Genomic DNA, 13,340 nt, shown 5'->3' with positions numbered 1-13,340 from the left:
GAGCCGGGAGGCTGCGGCCCAATTCGAACCAGCCACTGCGGGTGTGGGGGACGGAAATTGGAAGCGTCAGCGTGAGCCGTGCCACGACTGACCACCCGAAGGAGCGTCACCACGACGTGACCGCCGGCTCAGATGACCATCCCGCCGCATAGACGGCGCTGCCGCTCCAACTACCGGCACCAACCTGGGGCAGAGAGTTGGACTAGTAGCTATACGCGTGGCTCAGTGGAAAGAGCCTGGGCTTGGGAGTCAGAGGTCATGGGTTCGAATCCCACCTCTTCCCCTTGTCAGCTGGGGGACTGTGGGCGAGTCACTTCACTTCTCCGTGCCTCGGTGTCCTCATCTGGAAAATGGGGATGAAGACTGTGAGCCCCACGTGGGACAACCTGATTCCCCTGTTTCTACCCCAGCGCTTAGAACAGTGCTCTGCACATAGTAAGCGCTTAACAAATACCATTATTATTATTATTACCCCAGCGCTTAGAACAGTGCTCTACACATAGTAAGCACTTAACAAATATCAACATTAATATACTTACATACGTATGTGTGTGTTTGCATTTACTCCTTTAATTAGACGAAGAATTGAATAAAGCTTTTCGCTCTACACAGCGGTGGTTTGGTTCACTCTGAACTTGTCACCGAGAGCCTAACTAAAGTCTAAGCCCTGCTCCGCGGTGGAGGCTGGACTGGGTCTCGGGCCCCTTCGTAGAGGGCCAGCCTTAAAAGCTCAAAGCCACAACGGGGTCGGATTCATTCATTCATTTGTATTTACTGAGTGCTTACTATGTGCAGAGCACTGTACTAAGCGCTTGGAATGTACAAATCGGTAACAGAGACAGTCCCTGCCCTTTGACGGGCTTACAGTCTAATCTGAGGAGGCTGAGCTAGGCAAGAACCTGAGACGGGCTCACAACTCGAGTGCCTGACAACAGGGAGAGGTGAATCCCCAGAGACAGATTCATAACTTGAGTGCCTGAAATTAGGAAGAGGGGGTTTCCCAGAGACGGGCTCATGACACTTACTGTATGCAGAGTAATAATAATAATGTTGGTATTTGTTAAGCGCTTACTACGTGCAAAGCGCTGTTCTAAGCGCTGGGGGAGATCCAGGGTCATCAGGTTGTCCCACGTGAGGCTCACAGTCTTCATCCCCATTTTACAGGTAACTGAGGCAGCGAGAAGTGAAGTGACTTGCCCAAAGTCACACAGCTGACAGGTGGCGGAGCTGGGATTAGAACCCATGACCCCTGACTCCTAAACCCGGGCTCTTTCCACTGAGCCACGCTGCTTCCCTATTCTACTAAGCGCTTGGGAGAGTTCATTATAACAGAGCTGGTAGATACGTTCCCTGCCCACAGACAAGCTCACAGTCACTATCTGTATGTTTTTATCCGTCTGCCCCTTTAGATTCTAAGATTTTTGAGGGTTACTGTTCTACTTCCCCGAGCACTTTTAGTACAGGGCCTACCAGGCAATATGCATCAATGAATGTCGTTCACTGATTTGGGGTTTTCGATTCCTAAGTCTTCTCTCCAATATGCAGTTAATAAAGTTGTGGGAGGAAATCCGATACAAAATAAATGAATCGGAATGATTTCAGAGGCACCATTTACTTGGCAAAGTCCAATGTGATATTCTTTTGGACGTCCTCTAGGGACCTACCCACTTCAGTCGGCAGCACGGATCACTTTGCAGCATCACTCTGTGCACAGTAAATATTCAAATATCAACGACAAAAAACACTGCTAATAAACTTTTTATTCTTGTAATAATTTATAATTTTAGACTGAAACAATGTGGGGCAATTTCCATGAAGCTCAACGATGGCAAACGGACTATGCCATTTTAAATGTTTGCGGAAAAAAACAAGTCTAAGTCAAGATTTCTTTCTGCATTTGTAGATTTCAACGGGCATCAAAAACAACCACTGAATTAGCATAGAGTTAAGGGCGAGAGAAAAAGTCTTCAGTACTACCCATTATTTTCAAACTTATTTTCTGATGCCTTACTGTAGTTTTATGCTCTTAAAACACACAAAAGCTTCCCAGACTGAGCTTCCCTTTCCCTCTGCTGCCCCTCTACCCCCCCCTTCACCTTCCCTCAGCTAAGCCCCCTTTGCCCCCCCCTTCCCTCTGCTCCTTCCCCTCTTCCTTCCCCTCAGCACTGTGCTCGTCCACTCATTTGTATATATTTTTTATTACCCTATTTATTTTGTTAATCAGATGTACATCACCTTGATTCTATTTACTGCTATTATTTTAATGAGATGTACATCCCCTTGATTCTATTTATTGCTATTGTTTTTGTCCGTCTGTCTCCCCCGATTAGACTGTAAGCCCGTCAATGGGCAGGGACTGTCTCTGTCTCTTGCCGATTTGTCCATTCCAAGCACTGAGTACAGTGCTCTGCATACAGTAAGCGCTCAATAAATACTACTGAATGAATGAATGAAAGATACTACGTGACTCAGAAACGAATTCAAAAATTAGCTCACGAAATGTTGATCAATACTAGCTGCCCTTAGTCAGTTGTTCCAGATGTTGAACACCCTCCTCTAACTTCCCGTCCCCCCGCCTCTGCCATTTCCTTCCCCTGCTGATCTGAATACTTTACCTCACCTCGAAATCTACCTCTCTCCACCTATATCTCCATCCCTCTGTACCTTGTCAAAACACGTGCCCCCTCTATTCTTCCCTCCCTGACCGCCATCAACTGTTCACTCTCCAGTGGCTTCTCTCCCCTTGTTTTCAAATACGCTCATGTCTGTCCTAAAAACATCCTCTGCAGTTCCCTGTAGTTATCGCCCCACCTGCCTACCATTTTTCTCCAAACTCCTTAGCTTTTTCTCCTGCTGCCTTCACTTCCTCCCCTCCAATTCTTTCCTTGCTCCCCCTCCGCCCCCTTCACACCATAGACACCATTGACCTCTCACCAATGATCTCCTTGCTAAATCCAACAACCTCTACTCCCTCCTAATAATCCAAGACCTCTAATAATAATAATAATAATGTTGGTATTTGTTAAGCGCTTACTATGTACAGAGCACTGTTCTAAGCCCTGGGGTAGATACAGGGTAATCAGGTTGTCCCACGTGAGGCTCACAGTTAATCCCCATTTTACAGATGAGGTAACTGAGGCCCAGAGAAGTGAAGTGACTTGCCCAAAGTCACACAGCTGACGAGTGGCAGAGCTGGGATTCGATCCCATGACCTCTGACTCCCAAGCCCGGGCTCTTTCCACTGAGCTACGCTCAGGTATCTGTTAAAACACTTAGTCTGCGCCAGGCACTGTGCAGAGCGCTGGGGTGAATGAGGTTGGACACAGCCTCTGCCCCACATGGAGCTCATGGCCTTCATCCCCACTTCCAGATGAGGGAACTGAAGCACAGAGAAGTGAAGTCAATTGTCCACGGCCACACATAGCAAAGTGGCAGAGTTGGGATTAGAACCCAGGTCCTTCTGACTCCCCAGGCTCTAGCTGCCTTCGACACTGTCAACGACTCCCTTCTCCTGGAAATATTATCCAACCGAGGCCTCACTGTCCTCTCCTGGCTCTCTCATCTCTTTGGCCGCTCATTCTCCGTCCCTTTTTCATGGTATTTAAGGCCAGTAGGTGCTAAGTGCTGAGGAAGATACAAGGTTAAGCAGGTTTTAACAGTCCATCCCCCACCTGGGGCTCACAGTTTTAATCCCCATTTTACAAATGAGGTAACTGAGGCGGACAAGAGGCATAGCCAAGGTTAGAATCCAGGTCCTTCTGAATCCCAAGTCCAGGCTCTATCCCCTAGGCCACGCCACTAGGAGTAGAAGCAGCGGGGTGTAGTGGATAGAGCACGGACCTTGGAGTCAGAAGGTCGTGGGTTCTAATCCTGGCTCTGCCACTTGTCTGCTGTGACCTTGGGCAATTCCCTTCACTTCTCCGGGCCTCATTTACCTCATCTGTAAAATCAGGATTCAGACTGTGAGACCCATGTGGGAGAGGGACTGTGTCCAACCTGATTACCTTGTATCTTCCCCAGTGCTTAAAAATGTGCCTGGCACAAAGTAAGTGCTTAACAAATGCCATCATTATTATCATTATTATCCTTTCATTGGCTCCTCCTTCGCCTCCCACCCCCTAACTGTGGGAGTCCCTCAAGGCTCAGTTCTGGGTCCCCTTCTATTCTCTATCAACACCCACTGCCATGGAGAACTCATTCACGCTCATGGCTTCAACTACCATCTCTAAGCAGATGATTCTCAAACCTTCATCTCTAGCCCTAATCTTTCTCCTCTAAGGTCCAGTATTTCCTCCTGCCTTCAGGACATCTCTACTTGGATGACCGGCCGACTCCTCCAACTTAACACGCCCCAAACAGAACTCCTCATCTATCCTTCCGAACCCTGTCCTCCCACTGACTTTCCCATCACTGTAGACAACACCGTCATCCCCCCGTCTCACAAGCCAATAAGTTTAGTATTATCCTCCGCTCAACTCTCCACCTATTCGATCTCATAGCAAATTCTGCCAGTTCAACCTTCACCACGTCGCTAAAATTTGCCCTTTCTTCTCCATCCCAACTGCTGTGTTAATCCAAGTACTCCTAACCTTGACCACTACCATCAGCTTCCTTGCTGACCTCCCTAACTCCTCTCTCCCCCGAGCCATACTTCACTCTCACGCCCAGATCATTTTTCTTCAAAACTGTTCAGCCCACGTTACCCCACTCCTCAAAAACCTCCAGCGGTTGCCCATCCAACTCGGCATCAAGCACAAACTCCTCACTGTCAGCTTTAAAGCACTCAATCGCCATTTCCCTCCTAGCTCACCTCACCTAACTACCCCCTAACTACCCCCTACTACAACCCAGCCCACACGCTTTGCTCCTCCAACGACAACCTAACTCAATGTCCCTTGATCTCATCTATCTCTGCCCCTGGCCTGGAACACCCTCCCTGAACCCAAACTTGAGTTTTTAATCTTCCCACCTCTTATTCTAGAAAGGTAAAAGGATACGTCTCTTCGTTCTCTTCTTATACATTATCCGGTATCCGCATTCTCTGCATCGGATCGGATCCCTGGATTTTATCTCATTTTCTGTGTGGCACTCTGCAAAAGAAAACACGTTCCGTAAGTGTTCGGCTAACGGCACTGTGGATACGAATTCGGTCGCAAAACCTTCACGTAAATATCATATGGGGCTTTCCTAAGTTATCAGCACCACTTTCTGAGGTACATTACTGATCCCAAACCGAAACATTAAGGTTCCATAATACGGTGCAGACACTTTTCATCATCAATACCAAGCACACGTGCCCCCCAAGATAAAGCCAGCTCTGGATTTGTGCAATCCCAGGATCCGTCCAGCAGTACATCCAATGGAGCATCTGACCTCTGAAAGAAAGCCAATTCCCGCCCTTCCCTCCTTCCCCTGGCTCTGAAGAGTTCTCTTCCCTCCTCCCATCCCTCGGGAATTTTTCTTATCTTAAAATTTGCCCTGGTGATGCCGTGGCTACGACCAGAAGTGAAACCCTCTCCCGATTTGTAGCCCATCTCCAGAAAAAGGGACAGGCAAATCAGGGCAAGGTGTGGGCAGCGATTGTTGCTGAGGCCACGGGCTGCCGGGGCCTTCCTTCCTCTCTCTCCTTTCCTTGTTACAACAGCCGGAGCGAGGAGGTGGAATGAAGAAATAGAATAATAATAATAATAATGATTATTACAGTATTTGTTAAGCGCTTACTATGTGCCAGGCACTGTACTAAGTGCTGGGGGGATACAAGCAAATCAGGTTGGACACAGTCCCTGTCCCATATGAGGCTCTCAGTCTCAATCCCCGAGCAGCGTGGCTCAGTGGAAAGAGCCCGGGTTTGAGTGTCAGAGGTCATGGGTTCTAATCCCAGCCCCGTCGCTTGTCAGCGTTGTGACCTTGGGCAAGTCACTTCACTTCTCTGTGCCTCAGTAACCTCATCTGGAAAACAGAGACTAAGACTGTGAGCCCCACGTGGGACAACCTGATGACCCTGTATCTACCCCAGTGCTTAGAACAGTGCTTGGCACATGGTAAGCGCTTAACAAATACTGTAATAATTATTATTTGACAGATGAGGTAACTGAGGCCCAGTGACGTGAAGTGACTGCTCAAGGTCACCCAGCAAGACACATGGCAGAGTCGGCATTAGAACCCATAACCTTCTGACTCCCTGGCCCGTGCTCTATCCACTATGCCATGCTACTTCTCCGGGGGGGGGACTAATGGTACCAAGTGACTGTTACGTTTGAAGTTTGAGCAAAAAGGAAAAGACATATTGAAGCTTGGTGAATGGGAGGGAAAAGGACTGGAGAGGCGAGGGAGGAGGTTCATGGAGGCAAGAAAACTTTTAGTTACAAGGCCACTCTGGGCAGGGAATGTGTCTTTTATAATTTACTCTTCCAAGCGCTTAGTATGGTGCTCTGCACACAGTAAGTGCACAATAAATATCATAGACTGATCGAGGGGAAGGGATGAGGCGACAGGAATTTGGGAAGGGATTTACAGTGTAATTTTAACTTAACCCATGAGACTTGGACATCGTGCCAGGATTGATCCTGAAGCAGAACCTAAACTGACGGTAGGGAAGCCTAAGGAGAAGCAGCGTGGCTCAGTGGAAAGAGCACGGGCTTTGGAGTCAGAGGTCATGGGTTCGAATCCCGGCTTGGCCACTTGTCAGCTGTGTGACTTTGGGCAAGTCACTTCACTTCTCGGTGCCTCAATGACCTCATCTGTAAAATGGGGATTAAGACTGTGAGCCCCACGTGGGACAACCTGATTCCCGTGTCTAACCCAGCGCTTAGAACAGTGCTCGGCACATAGTAAGCGCTTAACAAATATCAACATCATTATTATTATTATTATAATTATTAAGGAAAACTGCATCCCATGATACAGTCGTTCACAATACAGACAAAAGGGCGGGTGGAGAGGTGGGGAGGGAATCTAACCCATCTATATTGTGGGACACACCCTATGATTGATATAATCTGATTTTTGGGAAGCCAAGTACTGTCAGGTGCAAATTAGGCATTATTGAAGGGCATCAACACTTTTAGGCCACTATAATAATAATAATTCTATTTAAGTGCTTATTACGTACCAAGCACTGTAATAATAATAATAATAATGATAAGGATGGCATCTGTTAAGGGCTTACTATATGCAAAACACTGTTCTAAGCGCTGGGGAGGATACAAGATGATCAGGTTGTCCCAGGTGGGGCTCACAGTCTTCATGCCCATTTTACAGATAAGGGAACTGAGGCCCAGAGAAGTGAAGTGACATGCCCAAAGTCACACAGCTGACAAGCGGAGGAGCCGGGATTTGAACCCATGATCTCTGCCTCCTATGCCCGGGCTCTGTCCACTGAGCCACGCTGCAGTACTAAGCGCTGGGACAGATACAAGATAACGAACTCCTAGATGGAGCTCACAGTCTGAGTACGAAGGAGAACAAGTATCGAATGCCGAATCCCCATTTTTGCAGATGAGGGAACTGAGGCACTGAGAAGTTAAGTGCCTTGCCCAAGGTCACACGGCTGACCTTCATTTTAATGCCCGTGTCCCCCTCTAGACTGTCAGCTCATTATGGGCAGGGAGCGAAACTACCAACTCTGTGTACCGTATTCTCCCAAACACTTAGAATAGCGCTCTGCAAATAGTAAGGGCTCAAAAAATACCATCGACTGCTAGATGGACAAGTGGCGGAAGTGGATTGGAACCCAGGTCCCCCGGCTCCCGGGCCCCTGCTCTTCTCACCAGGACATGCTGCTTCTAAAGCAGTGTTCTCAAACTGTGGTCCAAAGAAAAACAAATGGGAGGTTTCTGGCCTCAATGCCTCCAGCAAGATATCAATTTTAAAATAGGGCTGCTGCCAAATGCTCCCGTCCTGAAATGATCTACTCAGAGTAGCAGCCGGGACTCGGTGTTATCAAATCGACTCTCCTTCCTTTTCGGGAGGGCCGACCAGGAAACCCGAAGGACCACTGCAGTAATTCATTCATTCAGTCGTATTTATTGAGCGCTTACTATGTGCAGAGCACTGTACTGTGCGCTTGGAGGGTACAATTCGGCAACAGAGGGAGACAATCCCTGCCCATTGACGGGCTTACTCTACTCATAATTGCGGTTTTTCTTAAGTGCTTACTAGGTGCCAAACACTTTGCTAAGCACTTTAGTGGATAGAGGCTCATCAGGTTGGACCCAGTCCCTGGCCCACACGGGGCGCGTAGTCTAAGTAGGAGGGAGAACAGAAACTGAATCCCCATTTTCCCGAGGATGCAACGGAGGTACAGAGAAGCTAAATGACTCGCCCAAGGGGTCTCAGAGCAGGCCAGGCGGAGGGGCCGGGATTAGAATTCAGGTCCTCCGACTCCCAGGCCCGTGCACTCTCCAATAGGCACCCTGCTTTCTTTACAGTGCAAAGCCAGCATTTTAACCGAATGGCACAACCTAAGCCCAAACTGAAATCATTAGGGCTTTATGAGGATTGTGATTTATTTAGATCCTTTGCTTCTGCTCCTAAACTACATTTGGGCACTTCATTTATTCATTCAATCGTATTAATTGTGCGCTTACTGTGTGCAGAGCACTGTACTAAGTGCTTGGGAGAGGACAATACAAAAACATGCAGACACAATCCTCGTCCGCAAAGAGTTTACAGTCGGGGGGGGGGGGGGGGGAGACAGTATTCACTCCACCCTCAGTCCCTCTGCACTTATGTACATAACCATAATTTATTTATTTCTATTAATATCTGTCTCCCCCTCTAAACTATAAGCTCGTTGTGGGCAGTAAACTACCAACCACTCTCCCCACTACTTAATCCAGTGCTCTGCACACCGTAAGCACTCGATAAATAGCACCGGTTGATATCTTTTGAGTTCTTATTAACACCTGTGAAAACCGAAATCTGTCAACATAGCTCCAGTGCTCTGCCACAATAAGCACTCGATAAATACCATTGACTGATATCTTTTGAGTCCTTATTAACACCTTTGAAAACTGAAAGCAGTCAACATAGCTCCTTGTTAGATTTATACAAAGTTGAGAAGGAAATAAATTGAAACCACAGTAAGGGCAAGGATAAGATTTTTGCCTTAATTATGTTTATAAATTATTCACACTGTTTTGGACCCCATAAATAAAACCAAGAGTTAATCAAAATACTTTTCTAGACAGAAAATGTAAGTGTACACCTATATCTTTCAACTAAAGAACAATTTTAAGGACTGGAAGAAAGTCTGTGTAGAGTTTCAGAATATTTAAAGAAACCATCTTCTCTGTCAAAAGCAGTAATGGGGTATTAAAAATACTGCGGTTGCTTTTTTCATTCCTATGACTACAATCCTCTAGCCTGCCATCTCGTTGTGGGCAGGGAATGTGTTTGATGTTACATTGTACTCTCCTAAGCGCTTAGTATAGTGCTTCACACCCACTAAGTGCGCAATAAATATGGTTATTATTATTAATAATAACTACAAATAGTGTATTTTGTTCTTACCTCCACAGATGTAAATCATTGGCTGCTGCTTGGGAGGCTGAACATCTTTCTGGACATCCATGTCTGTTCCTTCAATTAAAAAAATATTATTTTAGACCCAAGTTAAGCCGGACTCTCAGAATTCTTTTCCCGGGAGAACAGGCGGGCTCCTATTTTGACTAGCCAGGTCTGGTTCAAGTATATATCCCGGCTCTGCCACTTGTCAGCTGTGTGACTGTGGGCAAGTCACTTCACTTCTCTGGGCCTCAGTTCCCTCATCTGTAAAATGGGGATGAAGACTGTGAGCCTCATGTGGGACAACCTGATGACCCTGTATCTACTCCAGCGCTTAGAGCAGTGCTCTGTGCACATAGTAAGCGCTTAACAAATACCAACATTATTATGATGTACACCCATTTGCCATCCCGCACATGAGACAACCTCATTACCTTGTAATCCTAATAATAATGATGGTATTTGTTAAGCGCTTACTATGTGTCGAGCACTGTTCTAAGAGCTGGGGGAGATTCAAGGTAATCAAGTTGTCCCACGTGGGGCTCACAGCCTTCACCCCCATTTGACAGATGAGGGAACTGAGGCCCGGAGAGGTGAAGTGACTTGCCCCAAGTCCCACAGCTGACAAGTGGCGGAGCTGGGATTAGAACCCACGACCTCTGACCACCCAAACCCATGCTCCACTAAGCCACGCCGCTTAGAACAGTGTTTGGCACATAGTGAGCGCTTAATACCATAATACACTTAAATACCATCATACGCTTAAAGAATACCATAATAATAATTATTATTCTAATTAGAATTAGAATTAGCCCAGTTCTAATCCAGACTCTGCCACGTCTGCTGGGTGACCTTGGGCAAGTCACTTCACTTCTCTGTGCCTCAGTTCCTCATCTGTCAAATGGGGATGAAGGCTGTGAGCCCCAGGTGGGACAACCTCATGACCTTGTTATAATACACTGGCATTTGTTAAGTGCCTACTATGTGCCGAGCACTGTTCTAAGCGCTGGGGGAGAAACGAGGTAATGAGGAGGTCCCCCGTGGGGCTCACAGACTTCATCCCCATTTTAGAGATGGGGTAACTGAGGCCCAGAGAAGTGCAGTTTAGACTGTGAGCCCGTTATTGTGCAGGGATTAGGAACGGTAAATTCCAAATGCTTAGTACAGTGCTCTGCACATATCGCTCAATAAATACTACCGAATGAATCATGATGATGATGATGATACCAGTGCTGTGCACACAGTAAGAGCCTCACAAATAACATGATGATGATGATGATGATGATACCAGTGCTGTGCCCATAGTAAGCGCCTCACAATCCAGCCGACAAGCGGAAGAGCTGGGATTAGAACCCACGACCGCTGACTTCCACGCCCGGGCTCTTTCCACTTAGCCACCCTGCCCTGCGCTTAGGACAGTGCTTGGCACAGAGTAGGCACTTAGGAAATACCATCACTCTTATGATGATGATGATGATGAAGGGCTTGTCTGCTGTGTGACCCTGGGCAAGTCACTTCATTTCTCTGTGCCTCGGTTACCTCCTCTGTAAAATGGGGATGAAGCCAGTGAGCCCCAAAGGGGACAACCTCATCACCTTGTATCTCCGCGGTGCTTAGGGGAAGCAGTGTGGCTCAGTGGAAAGAGCCTGGGCTTGGGAGTTAGACGTCATGGGTTTGAATCCCGACTCCACCACTTGTCAGCTGGATGACCGTGGGCATATCACTTCACGTCTCTGTGCCTCAGTTATCTCATCTGTAAAATGGGGCTGAGGACTGTGAGCCCCACGTGGGACAACCTGATTCCCCTGTGTCTACCCCAGCGCTTAGAACAGTGCTCTGCACAGAGTAAGCGCTTAACAAATATCGACATTATTATGATTATAACAGCGCTCTGCACATAGTAAGCGCTTCACAAATACCAACATTATTATAACAGTGCTCCGCACATAGTAAGCGCTTCACAAATACCAACATTATTATTATAACAGTGCTCTGCACATAGTAAGCGCTTAACAAACACCAGCATTACTATTATAACAGTGCTGTGCACATAGTAAGCAAGCGCTTCACCAATACCAACATTATGATGATTATAACAGTGATCTGCACATAGTAAGCGCTTAACAAATAACATTATGATGATTATAACAGTGCTGTGCACATAGTAAGCGCTTCACAAATACCAACATTATGATTATAATGGTGCTGTGCACATAGTAAGCGCTTAACAAATAACATTATGATGATTATAACAGTGCTGTGCACATAGTAAGCGCTTCACAAATACCAACATTATGATTATAATGGTGCTGTGCACATAGTAAGCGCTTAACAAATAACATTATGATGATTATAACAGTGCTGTGCACACAGTAAGCGCTTCACAAATACCAACATTATGATGATGAGGATACCAGTGCTGTGCCCATAGTAAGTGCCTCACAAATAACATTATGATGATGATGATGATGATACCAGTGCTGTGCACGTAGTAAGCGCCTCACAAATAACATTATGATGATGATGATGATACCAGTGCTGTGCACGTAGTAAGCGCCTCACAAATAACATGAAGATGATGATATCAGTGCTGTGCACATAGTAAGCGCCTCACAAATAACATGATGATGATGATACCAGTGCTGTGCCCATAGTAAGCGCCTCACAAATAACATGATGATGATGATGATATCAGTGCTGTGCCCATTGTAAGCGCCTCACAAATAACATTATTATGATGATGATGATGATATCAGTGCTGTGCCCATAGTAAGCGCCTCATAAATAATAATATGATGATGATGATGATGATACCAGTGCTGTGCACGTAGTAAGCGCCTCACAAATAACATGAAGATGATGATATCAGTGCTGTGCACATAGTAAGCGCCTCACAAATAACATGATGATGATGATACCAGTGCTGTGCCCATAGTAAGCGCCTCACAAATAACATGATGATGATGATGATATCAGTGCTGTGCCCATTGTAAGCGCCTCACAAATAACATTATTATGATGATGATGATGATATCAGTGCTGTGCCCATAGTAAGCGCCTCATAAATAATAATATGATGATGATGATGATGATACCAGTGCTGTGCACGTAGTAAGCGCCTCACAAATAACATGATGATGATGATGATACCAGTGCTGTGCCCGTAGTAAGCGCCTCATAAATAATAATAATATGATGATGATGATGATACCAGTGCTGTGCACGTAGTAAGCGCCTCACAAATAACAAGATGATGAGGATACCAGTGCTGTGCACGTAGTAAGCGCCTCACAAATAACATGATGATGATGATGATGATGATACCAGTGCTGTGCACGTAGTAAGCGCCTCACAAATCCCCAAAAGAAAAGGGCTTGGGAGAGCAGCCTCCAGGAGACGGAGCAGACCCCCTCCCTGCCCACAAAGAGCATGCGGTCCGGAGGAGGCGCCGGGCATCGCTGTCAATAAATAAAAGTCATTTATAATAATTATAATAATAATGATAATAATAATTCCGCACCTCACACCTCCCCGCTGCCGCCGCCGTCGGCTCCCCCTCGGACTGCGCATGCGCCGCCTCCGCGCCGGCCGAGCGACTTCCGGCGCGGGGCGGTGACGTCACGGGGGCGCGCCCCCGAGGCCCCGCCCTCCCGGAATCCGCCCTCCTGATTGGCTGCGGGGAGAATCCGCCCTCCTGATTGGCTGCGGGGAGAATCCGCCCTCCTGATTGGCTGCGGGGAGAATCCGCCCTCCTGATTGGCTGCGGGGAGAGTGCGGCGCACGTCATAGGGATCGGGGCGCTTCTTTATTAGTAGTAATAATAATAATAATAA

At 46.9% G+C, this 13,340-nt stretch overlaps 1 protein-coding gene across 1 annotated transcript; it reads right to left on the bottom strand.

The window, feature by feature from the left end:
* Nucleotides 1–1,740: 1,740 nt before the first annotated feature.
* POLR2K (RNA polymerase II, I and III subunit K) lies at nt 1,741–13,099 on the bottom strand. Its single transcript, XM_029063337.2, has 4 exons — nt 13,028–13,099; nt 9,514–9,582; nt 4,998–5,090; nt 1,741–1,929 (listed from the first exon to the last, which is right to left on the bottom strand). Exons 2-4 carry the CDS (start codon nt 9,572–9,574, stop codon nt 1,907–1,909), a joined length of 177 nt encoding a protein of 58 aa, XP_028919170.1. The 5' UTR covers nt 9,575–9,582; nt 13,028–13,099; the 3' UTR covers nt 1,741–1,906.
* Nucleotides 13,100–13,340: the final 241 nt, after the last annotated feature.

Source organism: Ornithorhynchus anatinus, chromosome 4 (genome assembly GCF_004115215.2).
Source record: "Ornithorhynchus anatinus isolate Pmale09 chromosome 4, mOrnAna1.pri.v4, whole genome shotgun sequence".
Taxonomy (NCBI): Eukaryota; Metazoa; Chordata; class Mammalia; order Monotremata; family Ornithorhynchidae; genus Ornithorhynchus; species Ornithorhynchus anatinus.
This window is presented reverse-complemented; position numbering and strand designations above follow the sequence as displayed.

Bases quoted from the DNA above. Each gene is read 5' to 3' on its own strand.
- POLR2K (XM_029063337.2), bottom strand. From the start codon at position 9,574: ATGGATGTCCAGAAAGATGTTCAGCCTCCCAAGCAGCAGCCAATGATT. The intron at 5,091-9,513 runs GTAAGAACAAAA...TTTCTTTTGCAG, and splicing joins AATGATTTACATCTGTGGAG to AGTGCCACACAGAAAATGAG. The intron at 1,930-4,997 runs GTATCCTTTTAC...ATGCTAATTCAG, and splicing joins TAAGAAGAGAACGAAGAGAC to TGGTTGTTTTTGATGCCCGT.